General features: G+C 54.8%; 1 protein-coding gene across 3 annotated transcripts in view; it reads left to right on the top strand.

The window, feature by feature from the left end:
- The first annotated feature begins 586 nt into the window (after positions 1-586).
- RGS3 (regulator of G protein signaling 3) overlaps positions 587-27,040 on the top strand; it is a 210,852-nt gene continuing 184,398 nt past the window's right edge. Inside the window, exons 1-2 of one of the 3 annotated variants that reach the window (XM_044992123.1) lie at positions 587-655; positions 24,477-24,605. In XM_044992123.1, the coding sequence (XP_044848058.1) occupies positions 24,479-24,605 (127 nt within the window). In that variant the 5' untranslated portion in view covers positions 587-655; positions 24,477-24,478. Of the gene's footprint in view, positions 656-23,865; positions 24,099-24,476; positions 24,606-27,040 lie in introns of those variants that run through there. The other 2 variants (XM_044992121.1, XM_044992120.1) reach the window with 2 other exon arrangements.

Consider the following 27,040-nt stretch of genomic DNA (forward strand, 5'->3'; position numbering starts at 1 on the left):
GGAGCAGCTAATTCAGATCCCATCCTTAATGGGGAGATGCGCTGGGACTCGCGAGTTTAGCCCTGTGGGTAAGGGAGAACAGGGCGTCAGTCCCAGTATACCTGCCATGGGGCTGAATCCGGAGTCCCAGCGGGGCTGATGCTCCGAGTTCTGGCCTGCCCAGCTGTCCACTAAAAAGGCTCTGGTGGTCCTGATTTGGACTTCCCCTGGCTTGGGCTCCTGGTAGCTACATGTATCTGCCATGCACGTTTCTTTGGGCAGCTTTTTCCACACTAGGTTAGTTCAGGGGCCTCCGCAAGCCCTTGGGCGATAGCTGGATACATGCAGCCTCCACACATGACCATGGATTTGTCACTCCCTGGCATTCCCCGCTAGAGCTCCGAAGCCTGTGGCTAAGTACAGGATTTCCTCCCCTCTTAGGAGCCAGACTGAGCCGTTAAACTCAAAACCGTTCAACTCTGTCTCCCCTGCCCGTCCCAGAGGGGACTCCGGGTGCCTTTATCCAAAGAGAGCTGGGCGCAGGCGTGGAAACAGCTCCTCTTTGCCATTTGATAGGGAAAGGGGGCCTGTACCTTTAAGACTGGTCGATTTCTTTCCAGACATTCCCAGGCAAGTTCACAGAGGCTCTGAGCTGTCTGGCGTGGGCTGCTTGCAGGTGAGCACCAGGCTTTGCCATCGGATTTCACCCGCTAGACCCTGGTAATTTAGGAGGTAACTGGTGCTGGTTACTGCATCTCCCAGCCCGGGGATTGTCTGGACTGGTGCTGCTGGTTTTTTAAGGAGATTTGTTGTAAACTGACCCCCCGGTGGGGTGGAAGGAGTGATCAGTGTAGAACGGCAGCAGCTGGGGGCTGACCGGCCTTGCTGGGAAGGTGCCGAGACCCTGCCATGTTCTAGCTTAGGGGCTGGGGTGAATGGAACTGGCTCTGCCCAGACCCAGGAGGAGGGAGGTCAGGGTTGCACGTTTTGCTAGTGGGCAGCAGCGAGTCACTAGTATTTGCAAGCCCAGCATCAGTGCTGGTTTAAATCCCATCCCCAGAGGCAGCAGCATTCAGGGGCTGAGACTTTGCAGGTGTTAGGGGCTGTGGTTTGTCCAGGGTGTGAGGTGAGACAGCAGCTGGTGGAACTGTCGCTGTGGCACCATTGTTGGCATATGGGTTTGGGGTCCATCGTGGACGCATACATTCTCCATGGTCCAGGCTGTGGCAGGCCAGAGCGGTGGCACCAATGCTCCCAGACAGGGTAGTTGTGTTGCATGGCTGAAGGGAGATGCAGCGAGCTCCTTCTCGCTGTCGTGGCTGGAGATGCCTTGTGCCAGTCGCACATTTGGGACTGACCCTGGGGTCCTGTCCATATCATGCCCCAGAGGACAGTGGCTGGGATTCTAAGTGACCAGGCGAGGCCAAATCCACCCCTGGTGCCAGTTGTGGTGCAACTCACACTTCCCTGATAGAGGAAACGTGTCAGCGATGCTGCCCGTCATCAGAGCTCCCGGCAGGAACCATGTTCCACCAAGGCTGAGGGTCTGTGGGAGCCCCATTGGTGCAGTGGCTGAGAGGAGGGACCCAATGTGTCTCTGGCCGTGCCCACTTCCCCCACCCCCTCCCTGCGTGACGGACCTGTGCCAGGGCCTGCACCCACAGAGGGGACAGCATGGACTCTAGGCTGCAGTGGGTTGAACGGCTCCTTTGGGTCAAGCTAACCTGGCATCTTGCAGCTGCGTCCTGCCTGTGGCTGATGCTCAGTGTTTGCTGTGTCTGCTAAGGGCATCATGCTGGCAGCAGTGCCGAGCCCCTCCCCCCTCACTATGCTTAGGAGGGTTACACCAGCAGTGAGCCTGGCCCAGGGTTGCTGTTCCAGGCTGGATGCCTTTACTTAGATTAGAAACTAGAAACTAGAACGATCTCAAATCAACGTGGCACATGTTAAATGGATGAAAACTGGCCAACTGATAGACAGGAAAATGTAATTGTAAATGGGGAATCACCCCCCACTCAGAGCGGGTGTGTTTTTAGTGGGGTCCTGCAGGGTCCCATCAGTTCTTGGCTCTAGGCTATTTAACATTTTTATCAATGACTTGGAAGAAAACCTATAATCATCACTGATAACATTTGCAGATGGCAAAAAGGTTGGGGTTGTGGTAAATGATGAAAAGGACAGGTCACTGCTACAGAGCGATCAGGATCAGAGCCCAGCAGTGGACCGGGGTCCCGCGGGCCACACAGGACCCACGGTCATAACAGAGGCAGTGGGGAAAATGTACTTTGCTGTGGGCGGGATGTGTGTGGGGGGGCATAGACTGCAGGGAAACACTGAATCTCTCATTGGTTTGTCATAAATCAAATTTCAGCACTGTCAAGCAAGTTTTTCTTTTTTTTTTAAATAAAGGTTTTAACACTTACATTTAAGCGAGGGATAGAAAGAGGTTTGATGTCTATTATAACAAGAGTTAAAGTATTTTTACATGATTTAAGCAAGTTTTGTTGTATTCTTTTAGTAGTAAAATTGTGTCTGAATTCCATTTCTATACATAATATATTAACCAACTGGTTTTTGTTGGGTTTTTTAGTAGCATGGGGGAATCTGTCTCTCGGGATTTGGGGAATCTAAGGTTTCTGTGGGTGGGAGCATGATAGAAATGCAAGAAACAATGAGGGAGCGGGTGGGAGTGGGCATTTTGGGGAGGGTGGGAGCAGGATTAAAAAGATAGTTCCACACAAGGTTCTACTCTGAATTGCTTGCTAAACTGGGTGCAAGCAAAGAACATGCATTTTAATACAGCTAAATATAACTGTATACCTCGCGGAGCAAAGAATGCAGGTTGGGGGACTCTATCCTGGGAATCTGGGACTCTGAGAAAGGGTAGAGGGTTATGGTGGAGAATCAACTGCAAATGAGCTCCCAGTGCAACGATGTGGCCAAAAGAGTGAATAGTATCTTTGGATGCATAATCCGGGGAATCTCGAGTAGGAGGAGAAAGGTTGTTTTAGGGCTGTCAAGCGATTAAAAAAATTAATTGCAATTAATCATGCAATTAATTGCGCTGTTAAACAATAATAGAATACCATTTCTTTAAATATTTTTGGATGTTGTCTACATTTTCAAATATATTGATTTCAGTTACAACGCAGAATACAAAATGCACTTCAGATTTTTTTATTACAAATATTTGCACTATAAAAAAAAATAGTATTTTTCAATTCACCTAATACAAGTACTGTAGTGATGACAGTACTTTGTCATGAAAGTTCAACTTACAAATGTAGAATTATGTACCAAAAAAACTGCGTTCAAAAATAAAAGAATGTAAAACTTTAGAGCCTACAAGTCCACTCAGTCCTATTTCTTGTTCAGCCAGTCGCTCAGACAAACAAGTTTGTTTACATTTGCGGTAGATAATGTTGCCCGTTTCTTATTTACAATGTCACCTGAAAGGTGTTTGTATGGCACTGTTGTAGCCAGCGTCGCAAGATATTTACGTTCCAGATGTGCTAAAGCCGAGGGCTCCTAGACTGCTGTGTCCACTGGCTGATTTCACTCTTGGCCCAGAGGTGTTGATGGCTCCAATTTTGCCATCAGCAGCATTGACATGTTTCATTACCATGCCCAAGAAACCCCACGGGTTCACAGCAAGCATCACGCTGCATCTACCAGGCATTCAGCAGTGCATCTAGGAACAGTTGTATCCCTCCTGCCCCAGCCTGGGCAATGAGCTTGGTGGTCTCAGCGTATTGTCTTCCACGCACACTTGTCCAGTTTGCAAGCAAAACTATCAATGGACAATGTGACGCAGCTCAGTCTGTAGGGAACGCAAGCCCAGAGCTGTGCAGTTCGGTTGGGAAGGGCTGAACTGGCATAAGATCTGCATGAAACCCCTCTGGGCACTGGAATTCCATCAACTGAGGGCAAAGCTGCCATCCCGAGAGCGCTTAGCAAGACAAACAGCCACACGCCCCAGGCAGCTTTGCAGCACGGTGGGGTCCAAAATGTCCCTCCTTTGCCCTGGCTCTGTCAAATCTGCATTATTTGGTCTCTCACTTGGGTGAGTTAGCGGCTCCCCCCAGTCAGACTAATTTAAATCCAAAGAGAAGACAATGTTTGCCTCACATGCCACCAGCAGTATCCTAGAAACTCCTCGTTCTCAGACAGCGCCTCCTCGCTCCATTTTTTACTGCAAAACTTTTTTTAAGAGGACAAAGAAAGGAAGAATGGGACCATCACAAAAGGGCGCTGTCCCTTTAAACCAGCCTGCCTAGCAGCTTTTGAAGGGGGGGTCATGCCAGGAGGGGTCCCAGCCCAACCAACAAGAAGTCAGGAAATAGTTGCTGTGGAGATGCCAAGGAAACGAAAATCAAGTCATCTGGGTCCTAAGCACCCTCAGCTCAGCGGGAGTTCTGGGTGCTCAATGCCTTTGAAAATCAGGCTCCAGGTATCTCCAGTTCAGCACCCAGGAGCCAAGGGACCCAACTCATCAGCGCTTTCCCAAACTCTGTCTCCCAGCACCTGGCAGGATTGGGCCTACGCAACCAGCCAGCACAAAATGCTGGGGAAGAAACCTGAGCCCGGATTGGGTTGGGTCCAGTCGTACACAGCGCTAAGCCTCTTCCAGCCGCCTTGCAGTGGGAACTGGAGACACCTCCCCTCTGCACCCCCTTGCCCCGAACACCATTCATTTGAAATCTGTGGAACCAACAGGGCACCTGCTTAGTAATAATTAACCAGGAATCCAATCAGGGGCATCGATGCAGCAAACCAGCTCCATCCTGGTCAGTTCTAGCAGCCCCGTGCTGGGTATTTTCCACCAGCGCCGGAGAGGTTTCCTAACACACGGAGAACAGCCAGAAGGGAGAAGCCTAGTCATGGCGTTAACGAGCACAGCCTGCACAGCTCTTGCCAACATGAACTTTGGCCCTGAAAATCACCCAGACTAACTAGAGAAATCTGACCCGAGCACTTGCCACTTCGCTGCTTGCTCTCTGCAGCGTGACGGCTGCCCCACAGTTCCCAGCAGGAATGTTGTGCATTAGCACAGGCCCCACAAGGGGGTGCAGAGAAAGAAACGAAAAATGGCACGAACACTGTCAGCGCTAGGGTTTTGCAACCATTTCCCGCTTTAGCTGCCCAGAGCCTTGGACCAAGGCAGCCTGGCAAAGCAATCAGGAGTCCCTCTACTTCCCTTCCAGAGCCAGTAAAGCCACCGTGTGGGCTGGGGAGAGGACAAGGGTCTCTCTCTCTCGCTGCTCCCAGGAGATTCCTCTTGGCTACTTTAATCCCCTGGGCACTGAAATTAACCTTCACTTTACATTAACTTCTACAGTGACCTGCACATTCCACTCATGACTGTGCGGGTTAGTGAGTTTCCTTTCAGATTGATTAAAGATGTGTTTATTTACATAGTTTGCATGGCAAATTCTGCACTTTCCCAGCTGTAGGTAATTCCTTGTTTGGCTGGAATATGTAAGTCTAACCACAACTGAGTTGGGATGGTCACTCCATGTGCAAGGATACTGCAGGCTAAAATAAGCTTTTGAAGTTTGCCATGACTAGAAACAAAATCTGGCTCCGTTAACCATCTGGTGTTCCAACAGCAAAGGGATTTCTAGCTGCAGAGAGGGTCCTCGGTTCTTCTGTAAGGGAAGAAAGAGCTTTCCAGAATGACTGAATTATGCCACCTATGCTAGATTCACAAAAACTGCTGCAGCCGTAGCAGGACATTGTGCCCAGAGCTGGGCTAGATACGAAACCCTCTGCTCTCCTTCAGTGTACGTACAGAGTACGTGTCTGGTCCCAGCTCCCCACGCCCAGCTCCAACACTGCAGGGAATCTAATATGCCAACAAGAGCGACAGAACTAGATAGTGTAAAAACGTCTTTACAGCACTGTCAAGTCTGAAGAAGCCAAGTGAGGGGCTTGGCTGGCACAGTGGATTGGCTGATCTCTAGGTCAAACTCTGTCCATCAATGTCACCCCACATTATCCCGACTGGAAGGGTGCCCAGCGGTCAATGCTGAATGGCTTCAATATCCTCAGGGTTAGTTGTGCTGCAATTCTTTCTAGAACCTGCTTGCCACCGATCACCACTAAAGTATCTTCCTGACCCAATCAGTCTCGGGTGCAGCTGCTGCCTGCACCTGTCGCCCAAGCAAGAACACAGATTACCTCATGCTGGGATATTGCAGCACCTCCTGGGCAGCCCCTGATCTAACTGACGGTGCAAACGCTTCCAAGAAGTGACCTTTTTGGTCTTGTCTACACTGGGAAGTTTCTGTGCAGTGAAGCAGCTTTCTGCACTGTAACTCCTGAGGTGTACACACCGCCGAGCCACTTAGTGCGCAGAAACTGCGCTGTAATAAAACCACCCAGCGAGAGGCGTAGAGCTTTCTGCGCCGGAGCTACAGCACAGCACTGCCAGTGTAGACACCCTGGTCGATACAGCGCTGTGATTGGCCTCCGGGAGGTTTCCCACAATGCCTGTTCTCGCCTCTCTGGTCATTGGTTTGAACTCTACTGCCCTGCCCTCAGGTGACCAACCGTCATCCCTCCTCTTAAATTCCTTGGGAATTTTGGAAGTCGCCTTCCTGTTTGCTTGGTGATGTGTGCAGTGGTCTGGGCGCATCTTTCCAGGTGACCGTGCCTGCTCCACGCACCAGGCAATCCCCCACTTGGAGCAATGCCAATGTTACCAGATTGGCCAGTTACTTTGGGGTGCGCTCATTTATTAGGGTTACTCTTCTGGGTGGGGTCTGTAATTCTATTAATGTTCTGCTTGTGTCACTTGTGTTTTCATATGGAGCTTCTCCCTTCCACACGTCCCCACCCAATGGAGCTGGCCTGCAGGACCTCGGTTCCCCAGGGCTGGGTTCCTCCAGAACCAGATGAACGAACGAACACGAACACGAACACACACACACACACACACACGGCAAGTCTGAGTGGGCCAGGTCAATCAGCACTTTCAAGCTGACCCCTTATATGCCACGGATACCGCACTGGAATAGAGTAAGCCTGAGCAGGCTGGTCGAACAGCACTTCCAGGCTGCCACCCTTATGTGCCCTGGACTCAGCAGACTGGGTCAAGCAGCACTTCAAGCTGCCACCCTCGTATGTCCCAGATTCAGCACGTCCCTGTCCCCACTTTCACGTTACAATTGTACTGGTCGTAACCCACTTGATGAGCAAACCCCACAGGATTTTTGGGCGCTGGAGGGATCTTTAGCTTAGGTAAGAGGAGCGTTGCTGCAGAGTAAATGGGGACGCTAAAAACACAAAAGAATAAAGTTCAGAGAAAGAGAGAGAGAGAGAGAGAGAAGCAACCAGCTTAACCATAAAAGTTCTTTATTGAATAAGCCTAAACAAACAGAACAGTTACATTATTAAAGGTTACAAAAGTCATATGTAGAAAACTAGACCTGATCAAACAAGTCAGGGTTAGAGAGTTATACCTGAGGTAAAAAAGAAAACGGGGCGGGGGGGGATCTCATCACTCCATGAAGCTTGAGCTGGTCGGGGTTCCCAGGTGATGGTGGTAGCTCAGGCTCCTGAGTGCTGGAGCGAGGCAGAGCCCCCAGCACAATCAATCAGGAGAAGATGAAATCCCAGTGGAACTGATGCAGAGTTTGGATCCATGCATCACCCACACTTTCTGGAGCATGGGTAGGGTTTTCTGTAGGGAAACAATGGTTCAAGGGAGAACACTAGATTTGTTTATGGATAAACTGATGACTCAAGGGTTTTCTTTAGGCTAGACAATAGGAGCTGATCACTCCTGGCCATGGGTGATGTTCCTTCAAGGGAGCTCACAGTACAATTAGGCAGCTTCAGTATTTTGGATATCAGTCAAGGATTCATTACTAGAATTGGTCTGATAACTGCTGAGCTGGGTATGTGCAGATGTAGGTTCATTAACATCTGGAGCAGAGATCCCCCAGGATGCACTGCTTCCCTGCTTCTCTGGTCCCAGAGTTCAGTGCGGTTCTTGCCTTGGAATCTCTGTTCTCCATTCTGTAGCTAATGGGGATGCCTCCCTGTCCCATCTTTGATGCAGATGAGGCTGGGGAGTTGTCTTAATCCTGTCACCCTTGTCAGGAGGGGTCTAGGTGTGTCTCCCACCACTCTTCACTGCTCTCTGCAAGTCTTTTCTCTGACTGGTTTTGGTTCAAGCAGAGGCTGGGGGGAGAGGGCATCCTTCATGAGTCAGACAGGCTGGATACTGCATCCTGGTTCCCCAAGAACACAGAGCTGACTGGTATCACCGAGCTGCTGGACCTCATCAGCATTTGGGGAGAGGAGGCTGTCCAGTCCCAGCTGCGCTCCAGCCGTAGGAATTATGACACCTACGGACAGATTTCACGATGCAGGACAGAAAGGGGCCATGACCGGGACACAATGCAGTGCAGGGTCAAAGTGACAGAGCTGTGCAACGCCTACCACAAGGTGTGTGAGGCAAACTGCCGCTCCGGTGCTGTGCCCACGAGCTGCGGGTTCTACTCGGTGGTGACCACACCTCCACTGTGAAGGCCCCTGTGGATACTTCGGTGGCTCGTGTGCCAGTCAAGAGTGGACTGAACCAGGAGGAGGAAATCTTGGACGAGGATGAGGATGGCAGAGGCAGAGGATGACTCGGAGGCCAGAGATGCATGCAGCCAGGAGCTCTTCTCTACCCCGGAGAAGACTAGCCAGGCACAGCTGTCAGAGCTTGGTGAAGCACAAACAGGAGAGGAGGCCCTTGGTAAGTGGCTTTAAGTTTGGGAATTGCTGAAGCGAGTTGTTGGGGGCAGGAGGGTTGCAGAAAGCAGGGTTCTGTCTGTATGATGCACGTACCACCACATGCCTAGTCTGAGCAGTGGAACAGGGTGTTGATTGACTCCCTCACTTCACGGGAATCTGCCTCAGAGACCTCCACGAAACTCTCACGGAGACACTGGGCAATCCACTGCCGCAGGTTCTTTGGCAGAGCTGCTTTGTTAAGGGTAAATTTCCCGTGCCACTCTGCCATCACTGAGGGGGCGGAGACCATTGCTGCACACAGGCGAGCTGCCTAAGGGCCAGGGCAGAAGCCGCAGTCTTGGAGAAGACCCTCCCTTGATTCCCTGCTCACCCGCAGCAGCGAGATCTTCCATAATGAACGCAGCCCGTGGAAAATGTGGGGACATGAATGACTATCAGGCCCCGCCAGGGCCACATGCCCAGTGTACAGTACGGTCCTGGAACACGGATTTCCCCTGCCCCTGTGGTTACTCACCATTTTGGGGGGGTTGTGGCTCATGTACTCTGCACTTAGGAGGGAAGAATCCCATGCACTGCTACAGGCTGGGGACCGACTGGCTAAGCAGCAGTTCTGCAGAAAAGGACCTGGGGATTACAGGACGAGAAGCTGGATATGGCATATTGGGCTGCATTAGTAGGAGCATTGCCAGCAGATCGAGGGAAGTGATTATTCCCCTCTATTCGGCACTGGTGAGGCCACACCTGGAGTACTGTGTCCAGTTTTGGTCCCCCCACTACAGAAGGGATGTGGAAAAACTGGAGAGAGTCCAGCAGAGGACAACAAAAATGATTAGGGGGCTGGAGCACATGACTTATGAGGAGAGGCTGAGGGAACTGGGATTGTTTAGTCTGGAGAAGAGAAGAATGAGGGGGGATTTGATAGCTGCTTTCAACTACCTGAAAGGGGGTTCCAAAGAGGATGGCTCTAGACTGTTCTCAGTGGTACCTGATGACAGAACAAGGAGCAATGGTCTCAAGTTGCAGTGGGGGAGGTTTAGGTTGGATATTAGGAAACACTGGTTTCAGAGTAGCAGCCGTGTTAGTCTGTATCCGCAAAAAGAACAGGAGTACTTGTGGCACCTTAACACTATTTCACTAGGATGATGGTGAAGCACTGGAATGGGAAGTGGTGGAATCTCCATCCTTAGAGGTTTTTAAGGCCCAGCTTGACAAAGCCCTGGCTGGGATGATTTAGTTGGGTTTGGTCCTGCTTTGAGCTGGGGGTTGGACTAGATACCTCCTGAGGTCCCTTCCAACCCTAATCTTCTATGATTCTATGTGTGCTTCCCTGGGGTCAGGCAGTTAGCGACAGGTATGTGAATAGTGGCTGTGTTTTAAATCACTGGATCAGTGTCTGTGTGTTGCAAACAATCCTGCTTCTGTAAAATGTTGCATTTTGGCTTCACAGAGATGACCTTGGGAGCCCAGCCTCCCGCTTTGTTATCACTGGCTGAATGGCTGTGCAGAATTAGAAAGCGGCCACAAAAAACTAAAGGTCTGCGTGAGGTCATGATTCACTCCGCAACCAAAAAACAAGAATTGAAGGAGTGGCGGGACAGCGAGAAGAGGGACCAAAAGGAGAACATGGTGCACCAGAACGAAGCCCCGGAGCGGCTCTTAAACGTTATGGAGCACCAAGCGGACACACTCCAGGCGCTTACGAGCCCTGCAAACTGAGCAGCTCTGCGGCCACCCTCCACTGCAAACCCCTTTCCCATGCGCGCCCCCCAGCCACCGCCAACACACTCTTATCAACCTCCTGGCTCCAGTCTGTACCCATTGCATTCCAGCCCTGCAGAGTCCCAGTACCCACTGCACTCAACACACGTCCCTCTGCACTTTAGCCCTGCTGAAGTACAGCACCCACTGCACTGTCCTCCAAAGGAGAAGGTTGGATATATCTGGACATACACAAATCGCTAGCCATCCCAGGACCCCTCCTCCTCCTGGGACCTTCCCTTTCCCCATCCCCCTCAGTGCTGATGTGGTTTTTCGTTTGTCTCTCTCTTCCAGTTGCTGTTTTTTAATAAAAGAATTGTGTTGGTTTGAAAGCAATCTTTAGTCTATTAATTGAAAGCAAACAGAGCCCTGCAAAGCAACAGGCAATTTTCTTAAACTTTCATAGTGCATCATCTGCGCCAATCACAATTACCTCCTAGCATTACAAGCACTGCACTCCCGAGCATAGCAATAAATATTAGTGACTTTCAGCTTCAAGTTGCTGCCTCAAGGCATCCCTGATCCTTATGGCCCCACATTGCACCCCTCTAATAGCCCTGGTCTCTGGCTGTTCAAATTCAGCCTCCAGGTGCTGAACCTCAGCGGTACAGCCCTAAGTGAAGCTTTCACCCTTCCCTTCACAAATATAATAGAGCACACAGCATGCGGCTATAAGCATAGGAATATTGTCATCGTCCAGGTTCAGCCTCCCATACAGGCAGCGCCAGCGGGCCTTTAAACGGCCAAAAGCACAGTCCACAGTCATTCTGCACTTGCTCAGCCTGTGATTGAACAGCTCCTTGCTACTGTCAAGGTGCCCTGTGTATGGTTCATAAGCCATGGCATTAAGGGGTAGGCAGAGTCTCCCAGGATTGCAATGGGTATTTCGACTTTCCCTACAGTGATCTTCTGGTCCAGGAAGAAAGTCCTGGCTTGCAGCTTCCTGAACAGGCAAGTGTTCCGAGAGATGCATGTGTCCTGCTCCTTTCCGGACCAGCCTGTGTTAATGTCCGTGAAATGTCCACAATGATCCACAACCATAGAGAAATACCCCTTGTGATTAATGTACTCAGTGGCTAGGTGATTGGTGCCAGAATTGGAATGCGCGTGTCATCTCTGCCCCTCCACAGTTAGGGAAGCCCATTTGTGCAAAGCCATCCACAATGTCCTGCATGTTCCCCAGAGTCACGGTCTTAGAGAGCAGAATGCTACTAATGGCCCTGCACACTTCCGTCAATATGGGTCGACTTTCCCACTCCGAACTGGTTAGCGACTGATCGGTAGCAGTCTGGAGTAGCCAGCTGCCACAGTGCAATCACCACGTGCTTCTCCAGCGACAGGGCAGCTCTCATTCTCGTGTCCTTGCGCCGCAGGGCTGGTGTGAGCTCATCACACAGTCCCATGAATGTGGCTTTCCTCATCCGAAAGTTCTGCAGCCACTGCTCATATTCCCAGATGCGCATGACGATGTGACCCCACCACTCAGTGCTTGTGTCCCGAGCCCCAAAGCGGTGTTCTGCTGTGGTCAGCACCGCCGTGAATGCCACAAGCAATCTCGTGTTGTAGCTAGTACACGTGGCAAGATCAATGACTTACTCCTCTTGCTTTTGTAGTTTAAGGAATAACTCTGCTGCCACTCGTGATGTGTTGGTCAGAGTGAGCAGCATATAGGTCAGCAGATTGGGATCCATTCCTGCAGCCCGAAGAGGCAGGGCACACAGTACACAAACGTTTGAAAGACAGCGCTAAATGCAGATGGAAGCACAGGGATTGCTGGGATGCAAAGCAATGCATCATGGGGCATTGGGACAGGACCCAGGATGCCCTGCGACCCCCTCCGCCTTCCCACAACTCTTAGCAGCAGAAGAGAAAGAAACAATGAGGTGTCCGGTGGCACCTTAAAGACTGACAGGTTTATTTGGGCATAAGCTTTTGTGGGTAAAAACCCCACTTCTTCAGATGCATGGAGTGAAAATTACAGATGCCGGCATAAATATACTGGCACATGAGTGGAGAACCATTGTAAACAAGGCCATTTCAGTCAGGGTGGATGAGGTCCACTCCCAATAATTGATGAGGTGTCAATACCAAGAGAGGGAAAATTGCTTTTGTAGAGAGCCAGCCACTCCCAGTCCCTATTCAAGCCCAAATTAATGGTGTTAAGTTTGCAAATGAATTGTAGCTCTGCAGTTTCTCTTTGAAGTCTGTTTTTGAAGTTTTTTTGTTGAAGGATGGCTACTTTTAAATCTGTTACTGAATGTCCAGGGAGATTGAAGTGTTCTCCTACAGGCGTTTGTATGTTATCATTCCTGATGTCTGATTTGTGTCCATTTATTCTTTTACGTAGAGACTGTCTGGTTTGGCCAATGTACATGGCAGGGGGCATTGCTGGCACATGATGGCATATATCACATTGGTAGACGTGCAGGTGAATGAGCCCCTGATGATGTGGCTGATGTGGTTGGGTCCTATGATGGTGTCACTAGAATAGATATGTGGACAGAGTTGGTAACGGGGTTTGTTACTGGGATTGGTTCCTGGGTTAGTGTTTCTGTGGTGTGGTGTGTGGTTGTTGTTGAGTATTTGCTTCAGGTTGGGAGGCTGTCTGTAAGCGAGGCCTGGCCTGTCTCCCAAGGCCTGTGAGAGTGAGGGATCGTCATTCAGGATAGGTTGTCTGTATCTGTGTGAGTTTTTTCATGAAGCTGATGGATTTCCATTTCATACAGCTAAATGCAGAGCCTTGCATGGTGCCAAGTATCAGAGGGGCGGCCGTGTTAGTCTGTATCCACAAAACCAATGAGGAGTCCAGTGGCACCTTAGAGACTAATCCATTTATTTGGGCATAAGCTTTCATGGATAAAAACCCCACTTCTTCAGATGTATGGAGTGAAAATTACAGATGCCGGCATAGATATACTGGCACATGAAGAGAAAGGAGTTACCTTATTATTGGGAGTGGGCTTCTCTAAAAACAGAACCTACCCAGCGGTCTCCAGGGGTCTGATTTGTACCCAGCTCCTGGAGCCATTTCTGCCTTTTTTGAAATAGTTACTGGTGATTGTTTACAGTCCCGCTGCCATTGATTTACAGCCCAGGCCCCAAGGCCGCTCAGTTTCTAAATAAACAAGCAGCAATTAAAGAACAAATAATGCCTTTGTCAGGGTCTCCCCCCCCCCCCTTGTCTCCCACGGCTTGTGGCTGGATCCGGCACGGAGGAGGGGTCAGATTCATCAGGACAGCGTTTGAGAGAGGCTGGGGGGGTGCTGAGACTGGCCTGCTGTTTCTCGCCGCCCCCCTACCCATTCCCTGGGCAGGTAGCGGAGCTGGCTCCTGGTTTCCAGCATCATGTTTGGGTTGAGCAGCTCGGCTCTGGGTACAGGACAGGGCAGAATTGCTCTTGGGGAACAGGAAAATGACTCCCATGGGTTTGGAGCCTCGGGCTTGAATTGCTCTTACGCTGGTGTTCTGAGGGGCGGATGTCCTAGTCCTCGTGCCCAGCTTGGGGGTTTCTGCCCCTTCCTTTGTGTCCCGGGGGGGGATGAAGAGGAAACTAACCAGTCACCCTGGAGGTTCGAGGCCCCTTTTAGATCTGGACCCAGCGCCTTGCTGAGCACTGAGCGTCACCGGCACATTCTGCAGGGTGCTGGTGTCTGTCAGTACCTCCTGCAGCTCCATCGGTCGCTCGGCTGCCCCCGCCCCCCATGCTCCCTGTGGCTGAGTGAAGCGGGAGGGAGGCCAGTCCAAACAAAGCCGAGCTCTTTGTTCAGGGGCCGGTGCAGAATAATGGGTCAGTGTCTGTATTTGTCTCCTCAGCCACCCCAAGGGCCGTGATTTACAGCGGCAGGACAATAGCCAGCCGTTGGGGTCAGCGTCTCTCATGCTTTCCCTGGCTTGGTGACTTGGCGTCTGCCCTGCTGCTGTTGGGCTGCTGGTTTTCCAGCTTTGGAGCCAACCCCCCGTTTCTAGGGCCAGCGCCTGCTCCCAACGGGACCAAACAAACTCCTGGGGAAAGGCCAGTTTGCTACCAGGCAAATGTCCCTTCCAAGCAACTGCTGTGGAGTCACCTCTTGGCCTGCACGCCTGACCAGGGCTGAACGAGGGGGCACGTCTTTTTGTGGAATCAGCCCGAATCAGGGCCCCACTGCGCTTGGTGCTGGACACACACACACACCGGGGCACAGGCACACACAGAGGCACACAGATACGCACACAGAGATGCACGCATGCACACACACACACACACAGGTGCACACACACACACACACACACACACACAGAGGCGCCCAGGCACACACACATAGGCACTCATGCACACACAGGCGCGCACGTGCACACACACACAGGCACACAGATGTGCACACAGATGCACGCATGCACACACACACACACAGAGGCGCACACACACACAAGTGCATGCACACACAGAGGCACACACAGAGGCACCCAGGCACACCCACACCCACACCCAGATGTGCACACACCCACCCACACAGGCATACACAGAGATGCACACATGTGCGCGCACACACACACACACAGAGGCACACACACAGGCGCGCACATACACACAGGCACACAGAGAGGCGGACACACACAGAGAGGCACACACAGGTGCATGCACACACAGAAGCGTCCAGGCACACACACACACACACAGGTGTGCGCACACACAGAGGCATACACAGAGGCACACAGATGCGCGCACAGAGATACATGCATGTGAGTGCACACACACACACACACACACACACACACAGGCGCACACACAGAGGCGCCCAGGCACACACAGAGGCACGCATGCACACACACACACACACACAGGCACACGCACAGGCAAACAGATGTGCCCACAGAGATGCACACATGCGTGTGCACACACACACAGGCACACACATAGGCACTCAGATGTGCACACAGAGATGCACACATGCGCGCACACACACACACAGGCACACACATAGGCACTCAGATGTGCACACAGAGATGCACACATGCGCACACACACACAGAGGCACACACATAGGCACACAGACAGGTGCCCAGGCACATACACACAGACACGCACACACACACACAGGCACACACATAGGCACACAGATGCGCGCGCACACACACACACACAGAGGCGCACACACACACGCACAGAGGCACACAGACAGGCACCCAGGCACGCACACACAGGCATGCACAGGCACACACACAGGCATGCACACACACACACATTGCTTTACTCTCCCCACAGTATCTTACAGGATGTTTCTTCCTCAGAGGGACTTAGGAAAAAGTAAGGGCCAAACTGGGCCCTGCTGCCGTTGATGTGGGTGGGTCTGGCTGGCTACACGAGTGCAGGCTCTGGTCAGAGCCCGGATGCCCGGCTTTGCCTGGAGCTGTCTGCCTTGCCGAAGACACAGGTGTGGCTGGGACTCAGCAGGAGCCCTGTGGCTCAGAGCGGGAGGAGTCCCTGGTGTCCGTGCTCTGGGCGGAGTTTGGAGACTGGCTTCCTTCTGTAGTGGAGTCTCTCAGGCAAACCCTCCCGGTGGTCCCAGCATCTAGCGCTCCTGTCTCCCGAGCACAGGCTGCCCTTGTTCCCCTTGCGAAGCCTGGTAGGACACAGAGGCTGCTCGGCCGAGCCTGGCCTGCCCGGGATGGATCCCGGGCTCAGTAGCTTTCAGCCTCAGTGAAGAGTGGGGCAGTAGCACCCCAGGGTGCTGCAGGCCAGAGCTGGCTGCTCTTCGTCTGTGGGCGTCCTCTGTCCGTTCGGCTCCAGAATGAAATGAGCGGCGCTGAGGGCCCCGGACACCCTGCTGCAATCAGTGCAGTGCAGAGCCCGTGTGAGAGGCACACGTGACCCCCCCGGGGTTCGGAACACGGATCGAGGGCCCCGCGCCTCACCCTCCTCAGGTGGGCAACCCTTTATTCCAAGTCCCAGACTGTGCACCCTTCCCTCCCCCTTGGTGACCCCCAGGATAGTTCGTGTGTGTGCTGAGCGGCTGCAGGGGTGAGGGGCAGAACCAGACGGCCTTTGCTTTATGCTGTAATACCCCTGCCAATGCCTCGCATCCCCGATGGCTCCCTGTGGAGAAATGCTGCTCTGAGGGATACAGGGGCCTGGCCTCTGGCAGTGACACCTTCCCCCTGGGGACCAGAAGTGCTTCCTGGGTGAGGCCCCCCCTCACTGGGTATCTGAGCACCTCACAGTCTTTAATGAACTCTGTTGTTCTCCTCATTGCCCGGCTGGGGAACTGAGCCCTGGAGCGGTTAACCTGCCCAACAGCACACACGGGCGAGTCCCTGGTCTGCCACAGACTCCCTGGGCCTGGGACCCTGGGCCAGCCCCTTAGCCTCTGTGCCATGGGGGACAGGAGTGCTGAGAGGGAAACATTAAGGCTTGTGAGGCGCTGAGAGACTGCACAGCTGGGGGCCACGTAAGTCGCTGTGTAATGACCGCAGGGGGTCAGGACTGTGCCTTTACACCTGACATGGACCAGAGCATCTCGCCACCAGAGCCTAGGCCCCCGTGCAGAGATGTCGACCTGGTCGTACTTTGTCTGCTTGAGGCCCCAGTCTGAGCCTGGCAGCAACAGCAGCACCTCCTGGGGTTCGACTGAGCCATCTGTGTGTCAGGCAGGCAGCATCCCCGCAGCCTCCCGGGTCACACTTAACTGGAGCCTGACCCTCCACCTGGGCATTACAATCTGGCTAACTGATAGATCTCACAATGCCATTGTAACTAGGGAACTGTCATGAAGTGGGGGTGTTTCTAGTGGGGTCCTGCGGGGATCAGTTCTTGACCCTGTGCTACTTACATGCACAAAAACATAAAGTCACCACTGGTGAAGTTTGCAGAGGACACAAAGGCTGGCGGGGTGGTACTTAGGGATCTGGGGCAAAAATTGGTCCTGCTAGCAAAGGCAGGGAGCTGGACTTGATGACCTTTCAAAGTCCCTTCCAGTTCTAAGAGATTGGTATATCTCCATAGAAACAAGCTGCAGAGATGTTGGCCACCACTAGGGGCCACTGGACCCGGCAGAGCCCAGCTCACAAATAGAAGACAAGGCTGGGGGGAGAGGCAGGGAACTGGAGGGTTCCCAACAGCGGCAGTTCCCAGCGTGCCCTGAAGGAAGCAGGCAGGGACCCAGGAGAATCCATGTAAGCCTGGGCTCTGGCAGTGTCTGGGCTGTGCGGGGAGGGGGGGCGAGTGTCTGCCCCCCTGGCTGGGCTCTGGGAGGGGCAGAGAAGCAGGAACTGGGATGTCCTAAGAGTTTCCTGAGCTCTCTACTCCTGGGGGAATTTGTGTGTGTGTCTGTTTTGTTACAGGTATTTTGAAATAAATCATCAAAATAATTGAAACTGGCCTGATTATATAGTGTTATTCTGACAAATAAAATTTGCAGAATTTTAAAATACTGTGCATGGAATTTTTCATTTTTTGGTGCAGGAGTAATCACATTTGTTTCAATATTGGCAAACAATGAATTTTCCACCAAACTTTTTTTCTTGGGAACAGCTGAACTGTTTTAGCTGAAACTTTCCCAAAAAGTTCAACCTGAGCCAGACCAATAAACAAACAAATAAATAAATAATAAGGCTCTTATGATGGGAACCATCAGGCAACCTTAGCACACACAAAAATCCCCCCAGGCGTTGAGAGTTAAAGAAATTCCTATGACAACCCAGTTCCTGTTTCTCTGCCCCTTCTCCCCCAGAGCCCAGCCACACCCTGCCCCAGACAATACACCCGAACCCCCTCTCCCCCAGAGTCCAGCCGTGCCCCCCCCAGACAATACACCCGAACCCCTCTCCCCCAGAGCCCAGCCATGCCCTGCCCCAGACAATACACCCAAACCCCCTCTGCCCCAGAGCCCAGCCATGCCCCCCCAGACAATACACCTGATCCCCCTCTGCCCCAGAGCCCAGCCATGCCCCCCCAGACAATACACCTGAACCCCCTCTCCCCCAGAGCCCAGCCATGCCCCCCCAGACAATACACCTGATCCCCCTCTGCCCCAGAGCCCAGCCATGCCCTGCCCCAGACAATACACCCGAACCCCCTCTCCCCCAGAGCCCAGCCATGCCCCGCCCCCGGCCAATACACCCGAACCCCCTCTCCCCCAGAGCCCAGCCATGCCCCGCCCCCGGCCAATACACCCGAACCCCCTCTCCCCCAGAGCCCAGCCATGCCCCGCCCCGGCCAATACACCCAAACCCCCTCCCCCCAGAGCCCAGCCATGCCCTGCCCCAGACAATACACCCGCTCCCCCAGAGCCCAGCCATGCCCTGCCCCAGACAATACACCCGCTCCCCCAGAGCCCAGCCATGCCCCCCCAGACAATACACCCGAACCCCCAGAGCCCAGCCATGCCCCCCCAGACAATACACCCGATCCCCCTCTGCCCCAGAGCCCAGCCATGCCCCCCCAGACAATACACCAGATCCCCCTCTGCCCCAGAGCCCAGCCATGCCCCCCCAGACAATACACCTGATCCCCCTCTGCCCCAGAGCCCAGCCATGCCCTGCCCCAGACAATACACCCGAACCCCCTCTCCCCCAGAGCCCAGCCATGCCCCGCCCCCGGCCAATACACCCGAACCCCCTCTGCGCCAGAGCCCAGCCATGCCCTGCCCCAGACAATACACCTGATCCCCCTCTGCGCCAGAGCCCAGCCATGCCCTGCCCCAGACAATACACCCGATCCCCCTCTCCCCCAGAGCCCAGCCATGCCCTGCCCCAGACAATACACCCGAACCCCCTCTCCCCCAGAGCCCAGCCACGCCCTGCCCCAGACAATACACCCGAACCCCCTCTGCCCCAGAGCCCAGCCATGCCCTGCCCCAGACAATACACCCGACACCCCTCTCCCCCAACGCCCAGCCATGCGCCCCCAGACAATACACCCGAACCCCCTCTCCCCCAAAGCCCAGCCATGCCCCCCCAGACAATACACCCGATCCCCCTCTGCCCCAGAGCCCAGCCATGCCCTGCCCCAGACAATACACCCGAACCCCCTCTCCCCCAAAGCCCAGCCATGCCCCCCCAGACAATACACCAGATCCCCCTCTGCCCCAGAGCCCAGCCATGCCCCCCCAGACAATACACCTGATCCCCCTCTGCCCCAGAGCCCAGCCATGCCCTGCCCCCGACAATACACCCGATCCCCCTCTCCCCCAGAGCCCAGCCATGCCCTGCCCCAGACAATACACCCGAACCCCCTCTCCCCCAGAGCCCAGCCACGCCCTGCCCCAGACAATACACCCGAACCCCCTCTGCCCCAGAGCCCAGCCATGCCCTGCCCCAGACAATACACCCGAAACCCCTCTCCCCCAAAGCCCAGCCATGCCCCCCCAGACAATACACCCGAACCCCCTCTGCCCCAGAGCCCAGCCATGCCCCCCCAGACAATACACCCGCTCCCCCAGAGCCCAGCCATGCCCTGCCCCAGACAATACACCCGAACCCCCTCTGCCCCAGAGCCCAGCCATGCCCCGCCCCCGGCCAATACACCCGAACCCCCTCTGCCCCAGAGCCCAGCCACGCCCTGCCCCAGACAATACACCCAAACCCCCTCTCCCCCAGAGCCCAGCCATGCCCTGCCCCAGACAATACACCCGAACCCCCTCTGCGCCAGAGCCCAGCCATGCCCTGCCCCAGACAATACACCCAAACCCCCTCTGCCCCAGAGCCCAGCCATGCCCCCCCCCGACAATACACCCGATCCCCCTCTCCCCCAGAGCCCAGCCATGCCCCCCCAGACAATACACCCGAACCCACTCTCCCCCATTGCCCAGCCATGCCCCCCCCAGACAATACACCCGAACCCCCTCTCCCCCAGAGCCCAGCCATGCCCTGCCCCAGACAATACACCCGAAACCCCTCTGCCCCAGAGCCCAGCCATGCCCTGCCCCAGACAATACACCCGAACCCCCTCTCCCCCAGAGCCCAGCCATGCCCCGCCCCAGACAATACACCCGATCCCCCTCTGCCCCAGAGCCCAGCCATGCCCCCCCCAGACAATACACCTGAACCCCCTCTCCGCCAGAGCCCAGCCATGCCCTGCCCCAGACAATACACCCGAACCCCCTCTGCCCCAGAGCCCAGCCATGCCCTGCCCCAGACAATACACCCGAACCCCCTCTCCCCCAGAGCCCAGCCATGCCCCCCCCAGACAATACACCCGAACCCCCTCTCCCCCAGAGCCCAGCCATGCCCCCCCCAGACAATACACCCGAAACCCCTCGCCCCCAGAGCCCAGCCATGCCCCCCCGCAAATACACCCTATACCCCTCTCCCCCCGAGCCCAGCCATGCCCCGCCCCAGACAATACACCCGAACCCCCTCTCCCCCAGAGCCCAGCCATGCCCTGCCCCAGACAATACACCCGAACCCCCTCTCCCCCAGAGCCCAGCCATGCCCCCCCAGACAATACACCCGAACCCCCTCTGCCCCAGAGCCCAGTCACGCCCCCCCAGCCCTGACACCCCCCCCAGAGCCCCTGCACAACCACCCCCAGCCCAGACACTCACATCCTCTCACCCCCGAGCCCAGTCAGATCCCCCCCCGCCCAGACACTCACACCCCCTCCCACTCCCCCCAGATGCCAGCTGTGGGCCCCCTCCCCCAGCCCAGACACTCCCCCCCCCGAGCCCAGGGATCCAGAGGGAGAAACAGCCTGATGCTGGATCCCAGGCTTGTATGGAGGTTCCTGCGCGCCACCTCCTTACTTCAGAGTGTGCTGGGAACCCTCCAGCTCCCGCCCCTCCCCTCCTCCCAGCCTTGTCTTCTATTTGCAAGCTGGGCTCTGCCAGGTCCAGCAGCCCCTGGTGGTCGCCAGCATCTCTGCAGCCTATTTCTGTGGGGGTAAAAGAAAATTCTGTGCACCCCACATTAATTTCTGCAAAATTCTGCATTGCGCAGTGGTGCAGAATTCCCCCAGGAGTAAAAAATGCATCTTTGAGCAGTCCTCCCTAGAATTTCTGGGGTTCGTCCTATCTCCTTCTAGTATCAGAATGGACCCGCGCAAGGTAAAGGCAGTCCTCGAGTGGGCAACGCCACAGCATGTTTGCAAACTACAGTGTTTCCTGGGATTCGTGAACTTCTACCAGTGATTCATCCTAAAGTTCTCAAGGCGGATTCCCCCTTGCTGACCTGCTCTGGAAAAACACCAGGTTCCTCTGGTCTCCTGGGGCCCAGAAGGCCTTCAAGCAAGTAAAATTTGCATCTACCACTGCTCTGATATTGGTCCACCCCGACACCATGCAGGCCTTCACCATCAAAGCGAATGCTTCCAACTTGGTGACTTGGAGCAGTGCGTTCCCAAAGGTACGGTCCTCAACAGTTGCCACATCCAGGCACCTTTTATTCCAGGAAAGTCACACCTATGGAGAAAAATAACAACATTTTGGACAAAGAACTCTGGTGGACCAAGTCATCCACCTTCATGGCCTCCTGAAGCACATTGTCTCTGACCACGGTGTGCAATTTACCTCCTGCAGCTGGCAAGAAGCTCTTCAGATTTTGGGCATCTGCTCTTGTCTCTCCTCTGCTACCGTCATCAGACAAGTGGTCAAGTGGAGAAAACCAACCAGATCCTGGAGCAGGATCTTCAATGCCATATAAACCTCCCCCAGAATGACTGGTCCTTGTTGCTACCTCAGGCAGAGTTCACATACAATAATGCAGAACATGCTTCTATGGGGCAAAGCCCTTTTTTCAAACTATGGGTTCCGCCCTTGGTCATACCTGCAGCTACCTGCAAGTTCCCCCAACCCAGCAGCCCTGGACTGGATACAACAGAGACGTCAAACCCAAGATGACCTAAAAGTTCACCTGGAGGCAGCTCACCCGACTCATTGAAACAAGGGGCTAGCGGAGCTCTAATTTCCCACAGAGCTCCTGATGGGGGAGACACCCAGCCACACCCACTGGCGGGGACGGACTCATTACACCAGAAGGAGGCACAGGAACAAGGTGATTCCCTGGCTGTTTGTTACTATGCCCCGGGCCTACTTGCCTTCAGCCTGTTCCTGGCCTCCTTAGCCCAGAGCCCGGTCTGTTCCCTGTTCCTGCTCCTACACCCAGCCCCTGCCACGGCCCGGCTTTGACTTCTGATGCCAACTCCAGCTCTGCCCCCTGCTCCTGTTCCAGGCGGCTGACTGTAACTATTAGGCATGACTGCTCACACCCTGTTTCCCTACAGTATGCCTGAAAGAGAAATCCTTACAGTACGTGGAACAAGTGTATCAGATGCATCTGGGTCTTAATTCTTTGCTACTTCTCCCCTGTGACACACAGAACTGAGGTGTGGCTGTTTCTGATCTTGTGGAGGAATTGGGTGTAGGGTGTGTTCATACAATACCTTTGCTTCTGTGTATTTGTTTAGTGTTTGGGGTGTGTGACGAACTGGGACTGTTCTTACTGTGGTCTGTGAATGCTGAGGGAGGGTGGGGGTGCTGGCCTGGGAGGACGATCTGCATTGGGGGATGGGAGACTGGCTGGAGGGAGGAGACCTGAGCATGTAACGTGAGAACCCAGGAAGGGGTTAGAGGCAGGTGTCTCCTCTGCCCAGGAAGCTGGACAAAGGCTGGAGAGTGAGAGGAGTTTCAGGAGGTGGCTCGGGAATGGAGGGAAGCAGAGACAGGGCTCTGACCCCCCAAGGGGGCTTTGATGCTCCTGGGACCCCAAGATGAACCTAACTGGGGAGGATCCTGTTGTCTGTGCCTGTAAAACCTGTCTGGGACTGTGTTCCTGTCGTCTAAATAACCCTTCTGCTTTCCTGGCTGGCTGAGTCCTGGTGAATCGCAGGAAGCCGGAGGTGCAGGGCCCCGACTCCCCCACACTCTGTGACAGAGTGGGCAGGCAAAAGGGATATTTAGAAAGGGCCCAAATCCCATTAAGGACCCATTTCCCCCCTAGGAATTGGATTTCTGTTCTCAGGGGTTTAGAACCAACCCAAGTGCAGTATTGTGGTGACAGGGAAGCAGGTGATGTGAAATTAAACCTGTGCTCCAGAACTTCATTCTTATTTATACAAAGGGTTGTACAAGGTCTGTGTGGGCTTGTAGACGTCCACAACACACAGGGATTTTACCAAGGCTACATGGCTGTCACACCCACAGCCGTGCTTCACTGCTCACAAAGAATTAGATAAGAAAAAGTTATTTGACCAGCAACCAAGGAATCTGAACTGCCCTGAAATTCTTTCTGTGCTAGTAGAAGGACATTGGACAATGCTGTGTCTAGAGTCCCTGACGGTGCCCGCTCCAGAGCAGTGCTCTTGTGCTGGCTAAGCGCATGCTGTCCTGGGTACGCAGCAGGGTGGATTGTGACATCACTAACAGCTGCTGTCTTAGGGTGGGACTTTCACAAGTGCTCTGAGTTGGCTTGTGTCTGCTCCCACTGACACCTGCTGACTCTGCAGTGCTGGGAACACACAAGCCCATGCTGAGCACTGATGAAAATCCTCCTGGGAACATGTAGGGCTTCGCTTTCCAGTCTGGTGTCAGGTTGGGTTTGTACCTGAGTGTAACATCTCTGTGTCCCAAGGTGGCACAGGGAGTTACTCTGACCAGTGGGAAACGATTCCCTCTCTGTGCGGCAAATCTGCGTCTAAACCAAGGGTGAGCTCACAAGTTGGCCTCTTGCCATGGTTCATGGAGCTGCTGCTACTTGCTGCTCTGAGTTACGGGTCAGGTGCATGATTGCAGAGCAGCCCTGTGGGCAGCGATCTCCTTCCCAGCTCCTGGACTGATGGGGTTTAGTGGAGATTGCCATATCCATGACGCATCCAGAGACGGAAGGTGTCTGCTCCGTCCCAGCGTGTGAGGGCCCTGGCGGGTGTCTGGGGCAGAGCAGGGCTGGGCAGGGGGAATGACTGAACCTGGAGAAGGTGAGGTGGAGGATGCTGCACAGCCTGGCACGCACCATGTGGCCACCTCTCTGTCTGTGCCGTGTGCTGAGAGAGGCTCTTCTCAGCTGTGCTGTGTTCTCTCGGGCAGGGATGGAGCTGGCGTGTGCATTGTCCCCTGAGGTGAAGGATGCCATAGTCCCATCCTTGCCGCGGAAGCAGAGAGGGGCGCGTGTGAGCCGGCGGAGGAAGATCAGCCATTCCACAGTGAAAGGAAAGGGTAGGTGGCTGCGGGAGGTCCCTGCCCAGCGCTGCAGGGGCTGCCCTGGCTGGGTGGCTGCGGGGGAAGGGGAGATGACTGAGCATGGAGCAGCATGAGCACAGCAGGGTGGTGCAGTGCCAGGGGAGCACGCTGCAAACACCAGCTGACAATAGCGCCCATGCAGCCTGAGAGATCAGGCCTGGTGTCGCAGTACCAGGCAGCGGACTGGGCAGGCGTAACCCCGGCGTAGCCTCCTCTAGAAGGTGCTGTGAAATCATCCCCTCCCCCAGAGCTGGGGAGAAGCCGTCCTGGCTACTGTGCAGGCCAGCGGCTTTGCTCTCCTGTGGGGCTCTGCTGGCCCCCAGAGGGACTAGGCACTCCCCAGCAGCGAGAAGGCTTGTGCCAGGCACCCCGTGCCGGCCGCACAGAGATGGAGGAAATGAGCCTGTTTTGCCCAGGTGAGGCTGCCCGGGCCCAGTCCCAGTGGTACAGACATGACAAGGGGTGGGCTGCTCCTCTCCACACCCACGGAGCGGTGACGGCCTGGCTGGAGCAAGCCCCCCGCCCCCGGCAGGGCAGTGCCTCTCTTCCCCATCTCGGGGCGCCTCTTCTAGGGCTGGGGGGAGTCCCTACTCCAGGCCTGTCCGGCTGTTGCCAGCGAGGTTCGCCGTACAGGGTGGTGTTCCTGAGAGATGGGCACAGAGCAGGCTGCCAGCTCTCACGCACTACCAAGCTGGGCTGGATCCGAGCCAGTGCCAGGGTCAGGCTGAGGAGCCCCTGAGCTGGCTGTCCCAGTCCCCGCTGAGTCTCTGCCTGCCATGTGGGGTAAGCATGGTGGGAGGCCAGGACTGCACCAAGCATTAATCCGTGTGATTAAAGGCTCCTAGATGTGCAGTGGATCAGCCTGACTCAGCTTTGTCTCTCGGGGACGCCCTTTCCATGTCTCCTGCAGCAGTGTGTGACCAGTGGTGGATTAGCCACTGGGCCAATGGGGCCCGTACCCAGGTGCCCCAGCCAGTTGGGGCCCCCTGGAAAAATGGGCACCCTCCACCCCCCATCCCTGGTGGGCAGACCGGGGCAAGCCCCCAGGTCCTGACTCCATTTCCCTGGCAGGAGTGCTGGGGGAGGGAGCGGATGGGGGGGACGGACTGCAGGCAGAAGGGGTGGGGAAGGGCCCCTACTTACTCTGGCCCAGGAGCCCCACAAAACCCTAATCTGCCCCTGTGATGGTAGTAGATGCAGAGAAATCTGCTGGGGAATGCCCCCAAAATCAGTGGGTCAGCTGTGGGGCTACCCCAGAGGGTAGAGATTGGCCCATGGCTGGCGGAGCAGTTAGTGGTTCAGTCCCCAACTCCCAAAGAGCGGCGGTGAAATGAGTGGGCTTCTCGTGGGGAGCTCCGAACCTGAGTTACAAGCACTGGGAGTAATTACAGCTCTCGGACCAAAGGGCGGAACAGAACTGGCACTGCGAGGAGAGGGCTCCAGGGAACGGTGTTCCTAGGCACTGCAGGCGGGCAGCAGGGCGGGCGGCTCTGGGGGAGCTTAAGCCAAATTTCCAACCTGTGGTGATGTCACCATCTTGAAATTCAGCGCGGTGTCCTGGGCAGAGGGAGGCCGGGCTGCGAGGCGCACCTGTCCGGAAGCGATGCCTGGGAGATCGGGGTCAGGCCTCGGAGGGAAGTTGGTTTGATGGTGACGTATCAACATTGCAGAAGTGTCTTGAGTCCCTGTTGTGCTGGGTCCCATTCCAAAGAGCTTCCCGCTGACTAGCCAGGACAGCCAGGGGCTGGGACAGGCACAGTGAGCAGAGGTGACTTGCCCAAGGGCACCCAGCCGGCTGTGGCAGAGCCAGGGACAGACTCCAGTGCATTGCCTGGTCCGCTGGACCATGCTGCCGAGAGACCCAGGTGCCTCTTGTCACCTGACATTGTCGAAATCAAAAGTTTTGTCACCTAAAGCTTGAGACAACAAATGTATTTGATTAAACCCAGTTATCAGCAAATCCCACCCCCGTGTACAGCCAGTGCAGAGCCCCCTGGGACGGGTCAGTATTTGCAGACAGGAATAGAACAACTAACATTCCAAGCAGCGGCCCCCCATAAAGAGATGGAAACTTCCCTGCTTCTGCAACAAACCAGTGTTCAGAGACCGGTCGCGGTGACCCGTCGGGCCCCTCTGGCCCCTCTCTTGTCTCTGATGTCAGCCCCTGTGAGGGGTGAAAGTAACTTAAAGGACTTACCGATACACTGGAGTACTGAGTGGGGGCGTGGCCTCAACTGGAAGAGGCGTGGCCTCAGCCAGAAGAGGTGGGGCCTTTATATCAAGATTTAAAGGCCCCGGGGCTCCGGCTGTGGCTGGGAGCCCCAGGGCCTTTAAATCACCCCTGGAGCTACCAGTTGCAGAGGCAGCTGGGAGCCCTGGGGCTAAGAGGTGATTTAAACTGGGGCCCACCA

This window comes from Mauremys mutica, chromosome 18, assembly GCF_020497125.1.
Source record: "Mauremys mutica isolate MM-2020 ecotype Southern chromosome 18, ASM2049712v1, whole genome shotgun sequence".
Classification (NCBI taxonomy): domain Eukaryota; kingdom Metazoa; phylum Chordata; order Testudines; family Geoemydidae; genus Mauremys; species Mauremys mutica.